Consider the following 23,192-nt stretch of genomic DNA (forward strand, 5'->3'; position numbering starts at 1 on the left):
TCTCACAGAAATTTGGATTGCGAAAAAGCCCTTCGTTTCGCTTCTTGTTGGGTGGTGTATTCTGTGCTCTCAATCTTACTCTAAATGACAGCTATCAAACATAACAACAACTCCAAATATCTAGGCGTCATCTAGAACACCAACATTCAAAAGTCATCTTACAAATGCAGCAGTTTGCGAACAAAAAATTAATTTTACAACTTTTAGAAATCTCAGTTTTTTTCGCAGACAGTTTTTTTATGTTTTAAAAGTTTTGTAATTTTACCTCAAATATTAAGTTTTTAATAGTAATAAAAAAAAATGGAATTTTTTACATTAACTTGTTATTAATTAAGAAGATGACGAAATCCCTGTACAAAACATATAGGTTTTCTTTAAATAGCCTATAATTTCTAAAGAAGAGTAGAATGGAACTATAAGCCGAATGATAACAAATAGAGTAGTAAAGACGGCAAGAGAGGGTTCCCCAATAGCAAGACGATCAGGAGGAAGACCACGAAAACGATGGAACGACAACTTACTGGAGGCACATTGAAAAACGGACAGGGTCATATCTATATAAAAAGAAGAAGAAGATAATTTCTCAAAAAATTAATTTACCTGGATTTGTCACAGTCCTGAGAGAAATCTTTCCTTGAACTATTATGAGTATATGTTTGTCGTGAAGCAAAAATACATAAAGTTAATTATAAATAGCTATATTGCTTCTACATATGGGCTATTAAGTGGCAGTCTAATTATTCCTATGCAAAAAAACCATTTATTTCTATTTAAATTAAGAGTATTTACCAAACTGTTAAAACTATTTTATTGGAGCTATTTGTCTAAAAATAAAGATAAGTTTCCGAAATTAAAAACGTAGTGGAGTATCCATATTTATATGTATATCACGTGTATCATCTAGCGCTAATCTTCGGATTATTAAATGATATTTGTCATACATAATTATTTATTATCACTGCTTGTGGGTATTAGAATACATTGGATTAGTTTCTAAATAGTTTGGTTTTCGTTCTGTTCTGTTCTAGTGTATGTATGAATGTACGTATTAACCTTTATTTAATTATTCTATTGGTATTTATGTCTTTGATGTATTTGTAATTGTTTCATTAAACAATCAAGTTGGTTTTACCGTATATATAATTTTTATTTTTTGTGGTACTAACAGAATGTGGAATATGTAGAATTATTTATGAGACAACCGATATAAATAGTTCAGTTGAAGAATTTTTAACTTGAATTGGCATGTTATAGCATTATCATAATACAGTGATGAGTGCCTTAAGAACCGGCAAAATAACGCAAAAGATAGAAAACATAATACGTTGTGAAATAAAAAGAGATGAAAGTAGTAGAGGTGGGAAATTATCGATAGAAACCTATAATTTACATTACATTACATTAGGACTATCGATAGTTTCCCACCTTTAGACGTTAGCTTATGAACTAGTTGACTTCAGTCATAATATGTATTACAAGTATGACGTCGAACATTAACATTTTTTAAATTTCGCATAAAGTAAAAACTGATTGAAGGCAATAAAGCAAATGTAAGTAAACAGTTTCATTAGCAGTAATTTGATAATTAATTCTGTGTTGACAAATACAGAATAACAAGCTATGATAATTTTGTATTGAGAAGAGTGTATGCGACGTCTCAAATCACAGTTTATTATTGATCAATACTTTAATTTTGGATAAAAAAATACTCGTACTTAAACTGCTTTTACTTACATTACGTGATACGTATTACTATGACTGAAGTCTGAAGTCAACCAGCTCATAAGCTAACGTCTAAAGGTGAGAAACTTTCGATAAATCTAATGTAATGTAAAGTAAATTATAGGTTTATATCGATAATTTCTCACCTCTACTACTTTCATCTCTTTTTATTTCACAACGTATTATGTTTTTTATCTTTTGCGTTATTTTGCCGGTTCTTAAGGCACTCATCCCTGTATATGAGTAGTATATACAAGGATTGTTTGTTTTTAAAATGATGGATGTCATAATTTCACATGTGGATTGTTTTCGTACAGTATTTCTTGGAATGCAGGGAGGTACGATTACGAGGGAATTAGTAAACGAAAAGGGACCAACCTTTTTTAAAAAAGGATTAATTTTTTCTTTTTTCTATTTTCCCCTTCTTTTTTAACAAAAAAAAAAGGAAGAAGAAGAATAGGAATGAAAAATAGAAAACTTAATGTCTTGTAAGGGTTTTTTTATCTGTTTTGTATGATGAGTGAGTGATATATCTGGCTCAAGTTGTCGATGTCGGTTCTTTTATTTAGGGATGCTGGATGTTTTAGAATTTGGCACATTTCAAGGAGGGATCGCTTGTGATAATTTTGTTGTTTGCACAGTATTTTGGTATTCCTGAAATCGATACTGTGTTTAATTGAAATGGCATGTTGTGCAAGGGCACAAGATGGTTTAGAAATCCTAATGTCACTTTGTGGGACGTTAGTCGACCTTGAAGAGAGCGGCTGGTCTGGCCAATGTAGCAGGAGTTGCACTCTGCACAGGTTATATGGTAGACGACATTAGTTTGTTCTAGAGGGGCCAATGGAGTTTTTGTCTTCGAAAATAACTTTCCTAAGGTTCTGGTGTTTTTTAAGGCTATTTTAACAGGTAAGTTTTTGAAAAGTTTGTTAAGCTTGTTAGTGATTTGTGATAAGTACGGGAGCGAAGCATATTTTGTGGTTTGTTCAGGAGTTAGAGGGGACTTTTCATTCATTTGTATTTTGTTAGAAATGGACGCTAATGTTAGCCCTTTGGCTGTTTCAGTAAGGGACTGCCCATAGCTTTTGGAATATAGGAATTTAATGATGATGGATGCCGGATAGGAGTTATATATGAGAATGGACTTCAGTAGATTGAGAGATTCTTCTTTGTAAAGCGGGTTTGTTAACATGTGTACTCTAAGGCTGAGGGCTTGTACCAGGTTGAGTTTATATCTGATTGGGTGTGTCAAATGGTAATTTATGAAACAGTTGCTAGCCATCTCTTTTCTGTACTAGGTAGTGACTAATCTGTTATCCGGTGTGCGAATAATTCGCATATCTAAAAACGGGATACTGTTATCAACCTGAAATTCACATGTTAAGTGTAAGTGAGGATCAAAGCAGTTAAAAACTGAGAAGGTGTTCACCGTCTTGTCCGGTGGGGTTGCTAAAATCAGATCGTCCACATACCGTTTTACAAAGGGAACCTGGAAATCTAACTTCTTGATACTTTCATTAATAAGATCGTCTAGTACAAAGTTAACTAGAATAGGATAAATCTTGAATCCCATAGGAGTACCAAATATTTGTCATTGAAATTTAAATAGTTGGTGTCAAAAATCAATTTTAATAAGTCGGAAAAAGTTTCCCAAGATATCGGACTGTGGAGTTGGATTTGATTTCAATGGTTACGGAGAGAAGTTAATACACTGGAAAGTGGAAGATTTGTGAACAAGGATACTACGTCAAAACTTACTAAGACAAAGCGTCTGGGTAGTTGATAATTATTATTAAAGTCACTGAACTGGAAAGAATCTGTTATCTTGAAGTCATTATTATAATTGTATGCCTGTAAAAGAATGTTCGTTAGAAATTGAGCTACATATATTCTTATTCGGAGTATTTATTGATGATAATATGGGTCGCATACTTAGTTGTGGCTTGTGAATTTTGGGGAGACAGTAAAATATAGGAGCATAGCCATTGTAATTATGGAGGGATTTGCCTAGTTTCTCGTCAATAATTTTTTTGTTTTTAAGTTCAGTGATATATCGGTTGATTTTGTTGGTGTCCACTAAAATGGTAAAATTTATTATTATTTAATGGTGGTAAAATTATGATAAAATTTATTATTATTGTGTTTAATTAATAGTTTTCATTAGGTTACAAAATAGTTTCTATAATTAGGAAATTCAAAAATGTTGTTTGATGCATTAAAACTTGGATAAAAAAATACTCGTACTTAAACTGCTTTTACTTACATTACGTGATACGTATTACTATGACTGAAGTCAACCAGCTCATAAGCTAACGTCTAAAGGTGAGAAACTTTCGATAAATCTAATGTAATGTAAAGTAAATTATAGGTTAATATCGATAATTTCTCACCTCTACTACTTTCATCTCTTTTTATTTCACAACGTATTATGTTTTTTATCTTTTGCGTTATTTTGCCGGTTCTTAAGGCACTCATCCCTGTATATGAGTAGTATATACAAGGATTGTTTGTTTTTGAAATGATATATATATATATATATATATATATATATATATATATATTATTATGATTGTTTATTTTGAGTTCAAACTTAGTTTATTGAGCCAATAAAAAAATTATAACTTATCTGTTATCAAAAGTAAAATAATCCTTATATTACCTGTGTTCGATGGATTCAAAAGAGTTTCTCGTCAATAATTTTTTTGTTTTTAAGTTCAGTGATATATCGGTTGATTTTGTTGGTGTCCACTAAAATGGTAAAATTTATTATTATTTAATGGTGGTAAAATTATGATAAAATTTATTATTATTGTGTTTAATTAATAGTTTTCATTAGGTTACAAAATAGTTTCTATAATTAGGAAATTCAAAAATGTTGTTTGATGCATTAAAACTTCTAAAATTTACGCTGCGCTTTTATTTTTGTTCTCTAAAATTTAATTTTCTTGTCAATCTAACGTTGGTCCAACTGATATGGGAAGGGGCTCGTATAACTTTTGCAAAGAAGGATAAGACAAGCTTAAATTCAAATTTTTAGCTAAATCGAGTCCGAGAGAATTGGGCACTAAGGTCCTATTTTCCGCCCGACTTACTGGACCAATTGTTAAGCTATGGGCTTAAGAGGCTTGCGTTAGTACTACATATAGCATAGAAAGTAGTATACCGTTTTAAAAATGACGTATGCAAATGAAAGAAATTATTAAGCTATTATCGTCACCTAATCCGGATCTGAACATTACAGAAAAACAGAAGATCAATCGTCTGTTTTCCAAATTAAAATTGATTGGTACAAACACTTAGTTAATAAAAAAACTTACGCAGTCAAATTAAAGATGCAAACAGAACACTAGTAGGTGAGTACTATAATATTTAAATCATTTAAAATTAGCAGACTAATATAACAAACTAATCTAATAAACTATCTAACAAATTATATTATAATATACCAGTGTAGAATTCAACTTAATATGCTATAAATATCAAGTATCAATGGTCATCATCTGAAAAATTGAAGATATGTTACGCATCACATTCAATTCATATCAAAATTTATATAATAAACAGAACCGGATTTAGGCCAAATTTAATTTTAATTTAATTTCAAATGAACCGTATCAGTAGACTTAGGCAAACAGGCAAATAAAAAAGTATTTATTTTATGCAAAATATGCATATTTATCTAGAAAATATGCATGTAATAAAAAATATTTACAATATTTTTTTATTTACAAAAATGCTTACAATATTATAAACACATAACATATACAATTATTTTAACCAATAAATATCATTTTAAATTGTGGTAACAATAGATTATCAAATGATGTTCAAAATTTTCTAATAGAAACTTATGGCTTCCATCTTGTAACATTTTTTTTATTAATATATTAAATTATTTTTAATTCCTTTTACTCATGTGGATGATACGCTGATGGTCGTGTTTACGATCAGAAATTTTTATTGGGAAACTATCGAAATATGACTGAAAGATCTACCTACGTATTTATTTAAAGACTTTGTTCATTTGACATTGTTCTGCAACAATGGTGTAAGCCACCGGCATGTTGTTCTGAGATAATTAGCTTTTTGTATTTCGTTATCATAGAAAATTCCCTTGCTGAGATTTTTTTCTTTAAATATGTTTTAGTCTTTTACAATAATACATATAAACGGAAAATATCGAAATTAAAACAATAACCTTTAATTTTTGGTATAAAAAAACAATAAAAACTGGGTTACATGATTGTTGCAAAATTGAGTAAGTGATCATAGTTAATTGTGTCAAAATAGTTTATAATACAATTTGATACAAAAGATAATCAGAAAGCATTTTTATTGAGAAAAAGTAGATACAGTTATTTTTAATATTCATATACAACGTCAAATTGCTCTTCATTAATAGTAAAATCTGGCATCTGTCCATGTCCTTCTACATCGTCTATGAAATTTTCACTTCCGACTTTATCTAAGAAATTATAAAAGACTTTTGCATATGTAGGTACCAAATCCAAGATGTCTTTCAGGTCTTTTATTTTTTCAGCAGAAAGCTGTCTACCATTTGGCCACAGTGGAGGCAGTTCTATTTTTCCAAGTAAAGGTTTTCTGCCCTTTCCTGCATTTTCGATGTTAACTTGCGATGTTAATTTGTTTTAAAATGCTGTAGGTCTAATGCTGTTCGGTCTAGTGAGGTTACGGTAAAGGGCTTTTCGGTTCAATGAGTTTGGTTTACTGCTTTCAGTCTAATGATTTCGGTCTAATTGTCGTTTATTGCATAAAAACGCATGTATTGTATAACGCAATTAACTTAATTTGTCTTAGTTTTTCCCCCAATGTATAATGCAGCAATAAGCAACAACGGCGTAACCCACTACATTTTATAGCACCAGGGTATCAACCGCTAAGTTTATTTGTGTAAATAGTAAACTACAGCATATTATAAAACAAATGATTACTGAGATCTATAGCCAATTTGTCCTAATAAAATATTTGATTCATGTTCTGTTTTGAAAAAGAATTATTGTAGTTTATGTTGATACATATACCCATTGAATATTTTTCAACAACAATGTAAACCGCACTGTGGATTACCTGGTTGTTGTAGATTTATGCATTATCACTAGTTTGACGAATGTGGATTAGAACTTTGGTTAATAGATGTCGCTAAAGTACCAGATACGGCTTCTACCATTTTTGCTTTTTGTCAAACCACTCGTAATAAACTTGTTGGCATGTATTTTACATTTGTAAACAAATTGTGGGTTACACCATTGTTGCAGAACAGGGTCCAGTTAATCCTTTTCCGGGTTCTTTTTCATAAATTCGGTAATTGTCGTCGAACGCCCGTTGTAATGTTTTTCGGGAAAAACCTAATCTAGGAGATTTGATATTTCGTCACGTTTGTAGGTAGAAGGATACCGTTATGTTCAATGTTAGTAAGAACTTTTTACCTTCTCAGAAATACATACAACTGGCCTATGATTTTTGAGGGGAGATACCCTCACCTTTTCTTGGATAGTTTGGTAAAATTTTAGAGGAACCAAGTTATTTACCGGTGGGCATTCGTCGAGTTAAGACGCTTAACTCACATTATCGTATCTGCTACCTTACCGTCTCTGTGCCTTTTCCTTATAAGTGTGTATACACTTGTTTATTAGAGTTTTTTTATCTTACACTATATTAGTTTAAGTATAGTTGTAAAGCACCTTTAAGGGTAATTAAATTCAGTGTTTAAAACCAGTATAGTATTAACTTCAGTGACTTAAAGCATCAGTCGTCAGTAATTACCGTAAGTTACTATAATCTAAGTATCTCCACTTATCTTGGCGAGTAACATGGTATGACATCATATCATCTTCCATTATCTGGACGTATCTAACGATCATACATGTCTTCAAATGTAGTTGAGAATAACTACTGAATTTTGCATTAGATTTAAAGAACAGTCAGTATTTTGTTACGAATCAAATAATCGACTTAACCAAGTGCGGTTTGGTTAAATTTTTATGTTTTCAGTTCAGTAACTTTTTTGTATTTTTGTAAATTTAGAATTTAATAATTTTTGTTATCTTTGGTGTTTGTTATAATTTTTTATTCATTTTTTTGCTGTAATATCTCGAGATACGCCACATTATTTGTGCATGATTGTGTTACTTATATCTTTGTAAAGGTATTTTCTAATTATATTTCTGCTTATCTGTATATGTATACCTACCACCATTTCATAGTTGTTTGTGTATTTTTATTACTTGTGTTGCATTCAGCAGCGTCATAATTTTGTTGTTGAATATATTGTTATTGTTTTATGTATGTATTTTATTTGTCGACTCCTAACAAGTTTCCTGATTAACCATAACTCTTTTTACTTGAATATTTACTTATTATATTAAATTATATTATACTTTCGACCAGAAGAAAGATCAGGTTAATCTTAATCAGAAAGATCTGATTAAGTTTCGTAGGTAAGTAGGTTTAATACCTAATATACTTATTATTTGTTTATGTAGAGTGTTGACCAAATTTATTGAATAATTAACTGTGATATCTTTTCTTGGGTTTGATCTCTGAACCTAAATATCTTTCCTTATCTTTCTTTTCTAAGGTTTCTTAATTTTCTCCTTAAACCCCTAAAAATTAAGTGGCGCCCTGTTCCTTATCTTATCTTTTCTTTGGTAATTTTACCCATCTATCTTTTTGTTTATTTCGGTATCTTTTTCAATATCTCTTATACTATCTTCATTTATTTCGTCCGTTGGAACCTTTCCTGGTTCCAAAAGCTAGTTTCGAACCCACGACTCGCTCTCCACCAACCATCTGGCTGCCGTCCGTAGTGTCTCCATTGGTGACCTTTCTAGCACCATCCAAAAAAGGTTTCCGAGGTTACAATCTGAATACATATATATTTGTAGATAGAAATACTTCTTTTGACATTAACTGATGTAACTGAGGCATTTTTCAAAATTTACTATAATAGATGGTTCTAAATTAAGTGGTTCGGAAAATGTCCCAGATAGTACTTGAACCACTTCAGAAAGAACCTGGTAACCACTATTTTTTCCGTGGTTACTTTAAATTTTTAAAAAAATTCCGTTCCAATAGTACCTTTAACGTTTTGACACAATGACTTAAATTCTTTTATAAAAACTGTACTCTCTAACAATGATAATTTGGAGGATTCTAATTGAGTTATAGTTTTCTGGACAAAACTATAATTTGATTTTATGAATGACAGTTGCTGTTGGAGGATGTTATTTTGGAAGGCTTGCTTAGCTTCCAATAAAGATTGGCAACTTTTTTTTAAATACAAAATGATCAGCATAGAAATTAGCTGCTTCCAACCATGTTCTTCAACGTGTTAAAATGGGTTGCGGTGCCAGTGGAACAGCAGGAAGCATATCTCTGTAACATTGTATTCTTACAGGTGATTTCAGAAATACCTTTTTGACGCTCGCTATTAAACTGTTAACTAGTGGAAATTTTTTTTACTTCCTCCGCAACTCTGTTTATTCCGTGCGCTAAACAAGTGACATGTATTAAGTTTGGATGAAATATTTTTAAATTTTGTCCTGCTTTCACCATATATTCATTAATTTATCATTAGGCACAGCAGCAGGAAGAAAAAAGTGTGCTAATGCTTCTTGTAGAAACCGTGATATTGTTAGAGCGTTGGTTTTTTCCACTTGCTTACAGGAAATTAAATACGATTTTGGAAAGGTTTTATCGCTAAGTACACCAATCAATAAGTGCACAATGTATCTTCCTGACGAGTCAGTGGTCTCGTCCACACATATGTAAAAGTAATTATTACCTATTTCGGCTTTTATGTTGTAGATAACTGAGGAGTATAACAAATTGACATTATTTCTCTTTAGAGTTCGTTCACTGGGAATGTTTTGTTTGCAATATTTCTTTAAAAAAGAACTAAAGTTTTCATTAGATAATTTTGGAAGCGGTATATTAGAAGATACTAATGCACGACACGAGTCTTCGTTAAAAGTTTTTTGTTCGGTTTGTTTTTTGGAACTTGACTGAAAGCACTTGGACCCTGAAGGTTGATATTTTTCACCAGATGTGGTTTTAACTTTTTTATCCAAATGTTTCGCGGTTCTGACATGCAGATCTATTTGAATTTTTTTTTTCAGATGAAATCTAAAAAAGAATATAAATATTTTATAGTTGTACCCATTTTTAAAATCTAAGATTTTAGAAATAAGCTAAAAACGAACCGTTTTTGCATAACAATTAAAATATTTAAATTAAATCAAATAAAAATCGGTGTAGTAATCTTGAAAATGTCAAGAAATGACTGTGCAAGAAGGAAGAACTTCCAAATATTTACAAGAGGCTCTTGTTCTTTTCTGTTTACATTTAAAGAAAAAATAGTGTAAGCATAAATTAAAAGCACTTAATTAATTAAGTCCAATATATGATATGTTTTTGGTTTTAGCAAAATTAACGCAAACTATGCTATTGTTAAAAAAAAAGTTAGCGCCCTTTCAGTAGACTATTGAATGATTTGAATTTTAAATATATATCCTATTTTTTATCGGAAGGAGTTTAAAAAATGCTTCAAAAAAGAAAAAATACATTGATTTATTGCGAACTAGCCTTGTGTCGGTACTTTTCTTAAACATAATCTCCAATTTTAAAATCTTTGTTTGTACCACCGTGTAAATTTTTAAAATAAAATAAAAAATAATACGTGTGTACTTACGGTTTTGCCACAACATAAGCAATAAACTTTATCCATATCCATAGATAGCTCTTTGTAAAGTTTTATCTAAGTTGAAACATTGCTTATTTTCGGCATTTTCAAAGCACAATAATTATTCACAATTAGAAATACACGTTGTTTACGCCTCCAATTTCACAAAAAAAAGTGAAACCAAGTGAAACTGACCGTCAAAATAAAAATTTTTACCTAGAGACATAAACTGGCAAACACAAACCCTTAATTCCAGGACAAAACGTGACAAAACTATAAGCCGCTGTCTTTTATTAATCATTTCATCAACTTCCATTAATCAAACTTCCAATGTTTATGGCTTAATTTTGTTTAAAACTCTTATAAACAAATTAATTCACCACTTTTTACCAAATATAAACTGCAATAACTTTTTTTATTTATCATGATAAAGTAATATTCATCTCTGAATCTACATAGATTTTATGTATGTAGTGGTATTTATTCGCTGCGAGCTGACCGTGCGTCTCAGAGCGCGTTATTAAAAGTTCCATATCTTGATCAAAAATGAACGAGGAAACATTTACCAAAACTTCTAAACTCAAAACAGCTAAAACAAATGTACTATCAAAATCGTCTGGAAAGCTCTAAAATGTTGCAAAAAAGGAACTTGGTACATAATAAACGATCTTCGGAATAAAACTAATACAGCTCAAACATTTTCTTCTCCAAATCTTGTACATCTAAATGAATACTTTGTTAATGTGAGTAAAAATATAACATCAAATATTTTATCACAACAAGATCCTATTTTCTATCTCCGCAATTTAAAAAAATTATCTAATTCAGTCTTTATAAGACCAGTTGATGAATCTAAACTGATCCAAACAATCAGTAGTATTAAAAGCAAATCTTCCTGTAGTACTGATGGACAATCCATAAAAATTTTCTTAAACCTCCCAAAAATTGAGTTGGAAGTCCTGATCTTACTAATTAACGATTCCTTTGAAAAATAGATACTTCCAGAGTGCCTGAAGACAGCCATTATTATTCCTTTTCATAAGCGTAGTGAAAAATTGAATGTCTGCAACTATGGACCTATTGCCTTACTACCGATCCTATCCAAAATTATTGAGAGACTTATAAAAGCCCGACTTATGCCCTTTCTCCTCGAAAACAACATTTTATCACAATGTCAGTTCGGCTTTTTATCTAATAAATATACTGGTGATGCTATGTGTTCTGTACTACATGAGATCTATCAAGCACTAAACAATAATCTTTACATTGCCACTGTTTTTTGTGTCAATGCCAAAGCTTTTGATTGTGTAAATCACGACATTTTAATAAAAAAACTAATTTTTTACGAAATTCTAAGGATTTCTTTAAATTGGTTTCAATCTCTCTTGAGGAATAGGAAACAACTTGTTAGAGCAAATGATACTGACTTTAGTCACAAAAGCATTGTATGTGGAGTTCAGTATTGGGTCCTCTACTTTTCCTTATCTTTTAGAGGAACTTTTATTATTAGAGGAATTTTTCATGCAACTATAACTTCTGATCCACTTAAAATAAAAACCTGGTCCGATTCTAATTTACTCTCTTTTAACATGGATAAGACAGTAGACAGTTCTATAAAAAGCTCTTCAACCCTTCTTTCTCAATTATAGCCAGATCAGTATCGTTGATTCTGTAAAATTTCTTGGTATTTTTATAGACAGAAAACTTAAATGGTCCCTTCGATTCAATTAAGTTATTTTAGTTATTTTAGTAATTTTAGTAAATTTTAATTGGTATTGTTATTTTTTTGACTTTTTGTAAGCTTTGTCCATAACATTGTAGAATTTTCAGTGACATTATAGAATATTTCTATTCTATTTTATTCTTTAGTTCAAATTATAATACAAACATAAATATCACACAACTATATTATCCTTCTATTTTAATTTATATCAGATTCAGAGAAAGAATGGTGGAGGAAAACGGGACCCAAATTAAAGAGACTTTTTATTCAATTTGACTCTGGTTGCTAAAGCGTACGATTTGACCTGACAATAACTGATACAATTAGGATCGCAGACAACGTTTTCGAATATAAATATGGATATCGGGTAAGTTGCATTATACTTTAAGTGTTATTTTTGACATAAAAATAAAATAATTTATTTAAACAATGAGATAAAAACTTAGTATAAATTAGCGACAATTTTATTAAAATACAAATTACCATTTTTGAGTATGATTTTTTGTATACATCGCAAAATTAGAGATTTTATAAAATAGAAGGTTCCATTTTTGAGATTTATTTTAATGTCAACGCTATAAAGATAATTGATAATGAGGGTTACGTTTATTTTGTTGGTAATATTATTAATTTATAAGAGATTACTTAACAAATATGTTTTTGTTGCTTTTAGAGCGAGTATAGGAAGCCTGACGTAAGTAGAAGCCCATTTTGGATTTAATATTTGTCTTTATCATATTGTTTCTTTAGATATATTCAGGAGCAACTTCAGGAGGAAGAGGAAGAAAAAGAACAAGAAGTACTAGCAACTAGAGCAAAATCTATTAGTCAATATGAAAGTGATAGCTTTAGATGTTTATTGCCACAGGTAAAGCAAAATACGGATACACTTTTTTTATAGAAAATTATAAATTATAAATAATATGTTAGCTAAATTAGAGGCAATCCATCTTCTTCGTATCTTCTTCTTAAAGTGCCCTCTTCTCAATGGACGTTGGCTACTACAATTGCAAACTCTTTTTTGACTTAAGCTTTTCTTATTAGCTGTTTAAAATTTAACCCTGTCTATTATCGAATGCTTCTTAGCCACGATAGTCTTTTCTTTCCTAGTCCACTCTTTCCCTCGATCTTTCCTTTCACTACTAGTTGAGCATATTGATACTTATTATTCCTCAGTATATGACCTAGATATGAGATTTTTCTAACTTTCACTGTGATGAAAAGTTCTGGTTCCTTGCTTATTCTCTGCAGTACTTCTTCGTTTGAGGTATGCGATGTTCTTGATATATTCTTGTATACAAAATATTTATCCCTTGGCGTGGTGTTACTCACACATTCTACTTTAGTTTTACGGGTCCAATATATATATATATATATATATATATATATATATATATATAAATAAGAGGATATCCCATAAAAACAACAGACTTGCTGAAAAAAACTTTTTTACATCTTTCACACTTGCTTTTCAGAAAACTTGCTAGCATATGCATGATGTGGAAGATATACAGCATTTATTTCTAAAGGTGTATTATCTGGTTCTGGAAAGCGTGGTTCCAAATGTGAGTTTTTTCCAGAAGTATCTTTCAGTACTACTCACGACTTATGCAATTAGAGTGTTGTCTTTGCCAGCAGTGCTATAAGAAGCCATCCTGTTTGAAGTAGTTGAGGTACCATCCTATATCGTTTCTTCCTCTTTTCCTTTTCTTCGTCAATTACCCCAATGGCATTCATCTTCTGCTGTGGTACCAACGTTGGATCTGCATTCTTGAATCCACTTAGAAAACTGTAAAAAATCATACTCAAATAGTATAACGCATACACATTTCGAATTTAAAAATGTTTACCTTATCATTTCCACACAGTAAGATTGGTTCACAAGAAGTATTTCATGTTTAGAATAGCATATAAAAATATTTTATTATAAAAAATTAATCGGCCTAATATTTTTTATTAGTTTTCACATTAAAATGTTACCAGGATGTCACATATTTGAAGAAATAAATTATAATTGTATATTTTAATAACCAAATCCAAACGGTAAAAAATATAGCTAGAATTCCAATATGTCCGTCAGACAACATTTTTTATGTTAACTGCTTGAAAATATGAGAGGAGGATAATTATCTATTTACAGATGAAAAGAACAGGCTTTCAAGATTAGTATTCCATCATTGAATGAGAATTGTAGTCTAAATAAAAAGCAGAAAAATTAACAAAAACTTGAACATATCACTGGCCGGAAGGGATGGTCTACCATTTTTGCTTCTCCTTTAAAGTCGTCAAATGCGGATCAATGAACTAAAAACTCACTTCAGCAGGTGCTCTCCTCTTGGCCTTCCAATGAACTACTTTTGGGGGCTGCCAACCTAAGCTAATATCCCAGAAAAAAGTCCCAAATAAAGCATGTTTTATGTCAACTGTAGATGCTGGGACTGAGGAGGATAAATACAGTGAATGGTGATATTTTCTAACTGGGGTTAATGCAAAAAAAAATTCAAAAAGCTGGTGAAGTGTCCTTGTCCCTTTTGGGCCAATAATAAATATAATTATTAATTCAAATTAATAATTTTTGTTAAAATAAAGTAAATGTTTACATCTTTAGATTTACTCAGCTCTTACAGCAACTGGCTATCACGTGCAATATGGAATTGCCATGTCGTTTTCAGCAGTTTTAATTTCTCAGATGGAAGTACCTGGCAGTGGTATTGAATCTACTAAACCTCAAAATGCTTTTATGGGTAAGTTTTTTGAAAGTTTATGTATTTTTGTAAATAACAGATTAAATGTCAATCTACAACTGTTTGAACTTTTAATACTGCTACAGATTTCTAATACAAATAATATTGGTATTTTTTGTTTACTGTGGCACTAGGAGCAACATTTGCCAGTGGTCAATTTTGCAGACACATATTAGCAGGCATATACTTTAAAATTTTAACATGTAATTTGTATGTTTGTTTAGTTATTCTTGTGTTTTTAGTAAACTGTGATTTGATTTCAATAAAAATTATACCAATAGTAAATATGGATAACATTCCAGTCATCCTATGGCTTTACAGTCCAATTCGAGTCCTGACCTCCCTCAGCAAACCTCTCCATTCGTTTGGGTCTGTAGCCATTTTCCTCCATGACTCGGACTATGATCTTGTAGATTCGTTTCTTATTTCTTTAATGTATATAGATAACTTTACTAGATGCAATAAATAGTGAATGCATTCAAATGGGACTTGACATCAACACAGATAAGACCAAATTTATGATAATATCAAGGAGTCCAATAAATAATGAACAACTAACTCTTGGTGGACAGCAAATAGAGAGAGTGACAAAATATAAATATCTGGGAGCTTACATCAACACAGAATTAGATCCAGACCAAGAGATCAGGGTACGAATAGAAATGGGAAGGGCAGCGTTCTTAAAATTCAAGCAATTGTTCTGTGACAAAAATCTGAATACTGCTTTGAGACTGAGGTTTGTTGAATGTTACGTCTGGTAGAAACATTGACGTTAACAGCGTCAATAGTTAAGAAGCTTGAAGCCTTTGAACTTTGGATGTACCGGAGAATATTGAGAATTCCATGGACTGCAAGGGTCACCAATGAGGAAGTGATGAGAAGGATGGGTCGAGACAAAAAATTGTTGAGAACAATAAAAGTACGCAAGCATGCATACCTTGGACACATACTGAGAAATTATAAATATAGTCTTCTGCAGGTCATCATGCAGGATAGAGTCGATGGCAAAAAGGGAATAGGTAGAAAGAGGAAGTCATGGCTGCGAAATATTCAAGACTGGACAAACATAACTGTAGACGGATTATTCCACGTTGCAAAAGGCAGAGAAACTTTTAGAAATGTGGTCGCCAACCTCCGTTAATGGGGACGGCATAGGAAGAAGAAGATATGGATAACATTAGTCTGATCGTAAAAATGTTAATTAGAATAGAATATAACCATATGGTTTTCAGAACAAAACAGCGAGTACTCAGACCAAGATTTTAATTTTGCTTACTCTATAAAATATTCACCTTATATTCCGAAGTTAATAGATTGTTATTTCGAATTAGTATTCTGACTACATCAACCGGAGGTGATCAAAATAAAGTTTATATTATGAGACCAGTAGAGAAATTTATCAGTATCTCCCACATCTATTCCAACACTAGTTATTACTCGCTCATACATGTCTCATATTCTTTACATACTCACCCAGAACTCCATTCTTATTGGGCGCCCACCACAGAATCTCGCGAGAAACTCTATTATATGCTTTCTCAAGATCAATTAATACTATTTGATCCTTTGTTTTATTCTGCATTATAATAAAAATTGCATCTGTTGTAGGTCTGCGACAATAATATACAGGCAAAGCATAGCACAGTCCTATTTCCATGCTATATTCCCATTGTGCTCTTCCGCGTTTTAAGAGGGATCTTTCATATTAAAACAATTATTAGTTATTTTATTAACAATAGTTTTCATAAACTCCAGGTTGGCACTAATCATATACAGCAATATTTATCGAATTGATTAAATATATATATATACACAGATATTGTTATATATTTTTACTATAAATAACTAATATAATATTGTGGTAAATTATTACGAAACACCATTAATTTTAGCTAGCGTATTTACTATGGTAAGCCCATTGGGATCAACAACAAGCGGTTTCTTAATGGACAGATTTGGAAGACTTAATACTCTCAAACTTGGCCTTATACCTACCATCGCAGGATGGATATTAATTGCCTTGTCCAACAGTATGACTCCCATTATCATAGGCAGAGTTCTCATAGGAATTGGTGCATGTAAGTTAAATTTGTGTTACATTAGAGTGCTTCTATGTAGGTAAATAACATAAAAATATTTTCACCTTAACAATTAATCAGTCATAAAGTAGTACATGTTCATTAGGGCGTCTATTCTTATCGATGCTTAACAAAATCTCTCGTGAAGCTGCCTCATATTAGATAGGAAAGCTTATATTTGAAACTAACAACAGTTAAGTTGTACTCAATAATTTTGTTGACTTAATAAGATTTAGTGTAGGAACCTATCTGTGATTATGTGTAAAATAAAAACATGCTATATATTTCTTGGAATTAAATTACGAACAAATTTAAAATTTGCAATTTTCTTGTGGATGAATCAGTTAAATCGGACTTGGCCAACCTTTTGGGGATCTTGGAATTTTACATAATTATTTTCTGCTTGTCTTCTATTCTTCCTCTAGTTTTCCGTTTTACAACTCCATACACCAAAGTGCGTAGGCGACTATCTCATTACTAGAATTCTGTTCTTGGCGGCGTGACACAGCTCGCCTGTATTGTGTATTCCTGTCCATTCTTTAATATTCCTTAACCAGGATAATTGTTTGCGGCCGGCTCCTCTCCTACCTTCGATCTTCCCTTGTAGGATTAACTGTGGTATTTCATATTTTGCTCCTCTCAATATATGCCTAAGGTAACCAATCTTGCGTTTTTTAATTTATTCAAAGAGTTCTCTTTCCACGCCGGCTCTCTTAAGGACGTCATCGTTTCGAACTCTATCCACCCAAGGTATGCGCATCATTCTTCTCAATGATCACGTTTCAAATGCTTCAAGTTTGTTGATAGATGTTTTTTTCAAAGTCCACGTTTCCATGCCATAAAGCAAGATGGACCATATGTAGCACTTGACCATTCTGTAGCGTATTTCGAAATTTAGGTTTTGATTACATAGGAGCGGTCTGAATTTCACAAAAGCTTGTCTTGCCATTTGTATTCGGGTTTTTATCTCTTGTTGTGGATCCGATTGGTCATTGATTGTGGTGCCAAGGTATTTAAAAGTTTTCACGCGTTTTATGCGATCGTCACCTATGCATATTATCGGGTTTTCTGGAGGGTTTCTGCTAATGACCATATATTTCGTTTTCAAAATGTTGATTTTAAGGCCATATAGAGGCCATAAGGCCATTTTTACCTAGTATTAACTCGTTTATTTTAATGCTTAGTTAATTCTGTAAATATCTTCATTTAGCCTTGAATAAATTTTGAAATCTATGATGAAGTATGTTTAACTTTTCTCTTATTCTCATCCAGTACCTCTTTGCTTCCCGATCATTTTACCTCAGGATATGCTATAATTTCAGTAAAATTTTTGTTTAAAAAAGACTTACAATGAAGTAAAATAAAGCAAACTACTGAAATTCTTCCTTTTAATTTTTTTTGATACGTTGGGAAGGTATGTTAATTATTTTAACCTCACAATTTGTATCGGACATTTGAATACCTTTTCTATAAGGCTATGGCCCCACGAGCGACAGATTGTCGCTAGCAGTAGCAGTAAAATTACGGCGGCAGTAAAGCAGTAAAATCATGGCTCCACGAGCGACAGTTTACAGCGCGCGTATCGCCGCGTTTTGGTCTTATAGTGGCTCCATGAGCGTTAATATGACGCAGCTACCATCAGTGGTATCTTGCCCGTTTATATAATATCCGTGTATATAGCAGATAAAATAAATAAATAAATAAGTAAAATAAATTCACACCGATAATACAATAATAAAGTATGGATAATATATTATTTCAACAAAAAGTTGCTTTAATGTTGGCATTGTGCCGTCGAAGTAGGGTTAAAAAACAACGGAAATGGTGGATTCACCCTGTTCTAGTGCCTAGACAGACAGAGGGAAAATTTTTTCTTTTACACAACAAATTAAAAGAATATCCTGACAAGTTTTTTGAATATTACAGGATGTCAGTGTCTTCTTTTAATTTTTTATTATGTGAAATAGAAGATGTCATACGAAAACAGGATACATCAATGCGTGATAGCCTAAGCCCAGAAGAAAAATTAGCAATTACCCACCTTAAAGTAAGATTTCAAATTACATATTTTATAATCCTATACATGTATCTACCTAAAAATAAAAAAACAAAATATTTAACTATTTAACTTTCATTAGAATAAAAAGGGGCCGCCACCTCTTCTTACCTCTGCGTATTCTGTAATTAGCTACTGAATTATCAAGTAGATCGACGGCTCCCATATGTCGATTATATTCATTTATCATATTGGGTTGATGTAATGAATCTTCCTTTTCCAATATCTAACTTGCTTTTTTATGTTACAATAATTTAAAAAATTCTGATGTGACATTCTGCTTTGTTGCATTCTTTTATTTATGAATCACGCCAAGCTATGGAAAACGATACATTAGTACTGAAGGATAATAAAATTTTACTATAAACAATAATTCTTAAAATTTTATTTATATGATATGATTAGACAACCACTTGAAATGAATCACCAGTTCGAAGAAGGAAATCCAAAAAATAGATTTTCGGGAAATCAATAAAAACTGTTTATTCTCTCTATTCAACTTTTTCTTCTTTAATAATGGCATCTAATATAAAGTACAGTTTGATACGGTTAATTGGGATTGAAAAAAAACCATCCATTGATTTTTGTTATCTAGAATACCGATAAAGAAAATATTGGATTTATTTCTTTCTTAGAACTTAGAACACACAAAATTGTATGAAAAAACTTTAAAGTAATTTATAAAAACAAAAAAAAACTTAACAAACACAGAGAAATAAACAAACAAGAACAAAAATATCCGATTAAATGACAATTACTGCTAGTGCAGCCACAAACGCGCTGCAAATTATTGCTAAAAAATAGGTCCGGATCTATTCGAACGCGACACGACCTTGACGACGCGTCTCGGTCTCAAAACGAAGCGACAATCTACAGCGCGTGGAGCCACTCAGTATCACTGCTGTTGTTTTCATTTCTCAAGCTACATTTTACTGCTACTGCTAGCGACAATCTGTCGCTCGTAGAGCCTTAGTGTCAGGTCCAGCCCGATTTGGCCAAAATTCTACCAATGTTATCAAACTACAGTATTACCCCGTATTCGCTTACATTTTTTGTGTTCAGGCCAGCATCCGTCCTATAAGAACTGTCTTGTCAGCCTGTGTATTGTTGCTCGTATTACGTTACTAGGAGGAATATAACGTTTTACTATTATATTATATAAAAAACGGTATATTTTAGGTTGGGCTACCAATCCTGCATCTGTTTATATAGCTGAAATAGCACACCCAAAAGTAAGAATGTCATTGAATCAATTAGCGCCATCTTATGCATCATTAGGTGAGTGATTCAGATTACCTAATAATTAATTTTTTAAAATCATGAATGTGTTGCTTGTGTGAGTCCATTTCAAAAGGTGAAAGAAATAATAAGTTAGACTTACTCACAATCAATTTAATTTAACTAATCGGACGACCGGTTTCGCTTTCTACAATATGCAAAGCATCTTCAGGTCACGATACAAAGTTAAAATGCTGAAAACAATAATCCCATATTAGGGTGTTGTCTAATAAAGATAAAAAACATAGGTAGGTGATACAAATTATATAAATTACAGTAATTATGCCAATATTACATGTCTGTGGTTTTATAAATGAATAAAAATAATAATAATAAAATGTTTAAGCAGACAAGGTAAGACCCACAAATTGGTAACATCGTCTATTAAACTGTAATGAATCAATAAATAAATGAACAACTAAATAAACATTACTTACATGCCGGTACTCTATTAATTGATGGTTGAAAGAACATGGTTCAAACTATCTTGGATTGTTGATTGGAGAACTCAGGTTAACTATTGTAATTGTTTAACAGTAAACTGGGAAGTTCTTGAGGAGACAGATTTTATCCAATGAAGTAGAGATAAGTGGAATGTATTGTTTGTTTTATGAAAGTAATGTTCTATACCATTAATTTCTTTAAAGTTATTTAAGTTTATTCTGGAGATATATTTATGAAATATGTGTTATTTATTGAGATTTTATGTTTTGTTCTGGAAGGTGACAGTTGTAAGACAATGAATAGGAATGGATGTATAGATTGTGTGGGTGTGCAATTGTATAAACTTGAAGTTATCAAAATTTCTTTGATAAATTTGTTGCAATAACTGGCAAATTATTGTAAAGTCGAAAGATTTTTATGTTAAAATTAAATTAAGACACTTTTACACACACAGAAACACACAGAAAACACTTTAAAAAACGGGGGACGAAACAAACATTTAATTAAAAATAAAAGGAGAGGATTTCCAAAAGAACTACATTTCTTATTAGGAGACAATGAGTTTTTATGTGCTGTATATCAGATTTTAGAGGTAACCTCTAAAATCTGATATACAGCACATAAAAACTCATTGTCTCCTAATAAGAAATGTAGTTCTTTTGGAAATCCTCTCCTTTTATTTTTAATTAAATGTTTGTTTCGTCCCCCGTTTTTTAAAGTGTTTTCTGTGTGTTTCTGTGTGTGTAAAAGTGTCTTAATTTAATTTTAACATAAAAATCTTTCGACTTTACAATAATTTGCCAGTTATTGCAACAAATTTATCAAAGAAATTTTGATAACTTCAAGTTTATACAATTGCACACCCACACAATCTATACATCCATTCCTATTCATTGTCTTACAACTGTCACCTTCCAGAACAAAACATAAAATCTCAATAAATAACACATATTTCATAAATATATCTCCAGAATAAACTTAAATAACTTTAAAGAAATTAATGGTATAGAACATTACTTTCATAAAACAAACAATACATTCCACTTATCTCTACTTCATTGGATAAAATCTGTCTCCTCAAGAACTTCCCAGTTTACTGTTAAACAATTACAATAGTTAACCTGAGTTCTCCAATCAACAATCCAAGATAGTTTGAACCATGTTCTTTCAACCATCAATTAATAGAGTACCGGCATGTAAGTAATGTTTATTTAGTTGTTCATTTATTTATTGATTCATTACAGTTTAATAGACGATGTTACCAATTTGTGGGTCTTACCTTGTCTGCTTAAACATTTTATTATTATTATTTTTATTCATTTATAAAACCACAGACATGTAATATTGGCATAATTACTGTAATTTATATAATTTGTATCACCTACCTATGTTTTTTATCTTTATTAGACAACACCCTAATATGGGATTATTGTTTTCAGCATTTTAACTTTGTATCGTGACCTGAAGATGCTTTGCATATTGTAGAAAGCGAAACCGGTCGTCCGATTAGTTAAATTAAATTGATTGTGAGTAAGTCTAACTTATTATTTCTTTCACCTTTTTTAATTAATTTTTTATATCTCTATATATCCTCTTGCGACTTGACCTGATATTTTTTGTTTTTTTTTTTGAATAAATAATAGAATTCTTATGATTTCTAGTAAAACTAGAGTCTATATTATAGTCTAGAAAATAAATGTAAATTTTTGAAAATTTTCATTTTTTTACTAAATGGGAAAAAAATCATGTCCATTTAAAAGGACATCAGGATCGCATCAATACAAAATTATTGTAAATGAAATTGTTTAAAGCAATTGTTATTTTCCCTTAAATATAAAAATATGTCACATGCTTTACAATAAACTTGTGTTTTATCCTTACAACCTCAAAGCTTACATCTAACAGAATTTTTTAACTCAGAAGCCTTTGGAGGAATGTGTTGTATCTTTCTTTTAGTAGACGTTTGTAGTAATGTTCTAGGTTTGTAACTATTTCTAGTTACCAGTGTTGAAACGTTCCTAAAATCAGAATTTTCAAAAATATTATCTTTAAGAAACAGCTATTTTAAACTCCAGGAACTTCATAACGGTTTTATTAGCATCACCATGTTGCTTATGGTCATCTCTTTATAGAATCCAAGAAATGGTATTCTCAAAGTCATCTATTCATCTAGTCATCAGTATCTATTTCTTACTTCAAGCTCCCATTCGATAGTAACTGATCATCCTGTCAAATAAATCTATTCCCACATGGATTGGTTGTACTTTTTAACAATCTTTGGTCTAGGTACCTCAACATATCGGGAGTCCTTTTTTGACCATCGCTTACATTCATCTGAAGGTTCTATTTGCAACGCAGTTGACGCTAGCATAACTGATTTCATATCATACCTTTAGACTATGTTAATTTTTTTATCAGATCTTACATCTTCCTCAGAAGAACCACG

At 31.2% G+C, this 23,192-nt stretch overlaps 1 protein-coding gene across 3 annotated transcripts in view; it reads left to right on the forward strand.

Moving 5' to 3' along the window:
• The first annotated feature begins 958 nt into the window (after window positions 1–958).
• Window positions 959–23,192, forward strand: part of LOC140432801 (facilitated trehalose transporter Tret1-like) — a 38,451-nt gene continuing 16,217 nt past the window's right edge. The window contains exons 1-7 of one of the 3 annotated variants that reach the window (XM_072520917.1): window positions 959–1,041; window positions 12,359–12,513; window positions 12,820–12,840; window positions 12,897–13,014; window positions 14,755–14,890; window positions 16,783–16,968; window positions 20,204–20,302. In XM_072520917.1, the coding sequence (XP_072377018.1) occupies window positions 12,503–12,513; window positions 12,820–12,840; window positions 12,897–13,014; window positions 14,755–14,890; window positions 16,783–16,968; window positions 20,204–20,302 (571 nt within the window). In that variant the 5' untranslated portion in view covers window positions 959–1,041; window positions 12,359–12,502. Of the gene's footprint in view, window positions 1,042–4,932; window positions 5,076–12,358; window positions 12,514–12,819; window positions 12,841–12,896; window positions 13,015–14,754; window positions 14,891–16,782; window positions 16,969–20,203; window positions 20,303–23,192 lie in introns of those variants that run through there. The other 2 variants (XM_072520916.1, XM_072520918.1) reach the window with 2 other exon arrangements.

The sequence above is a fragment of the Diabrotica undecimpunctata genome, chromosome 1 (genome assembly GCF_040954645.1).
Source record: "Diabrotica undecimpunctata isolate CICGRU chromosome 1, icDiaUnde3, whole genome shotgun sequence".
NCBI lineage: Eukaryota > Metazoa > Arthropoda > Insecta > Coleoptera > Chrysomelidae > Diabrotica > Diabrotica undecimpunctata.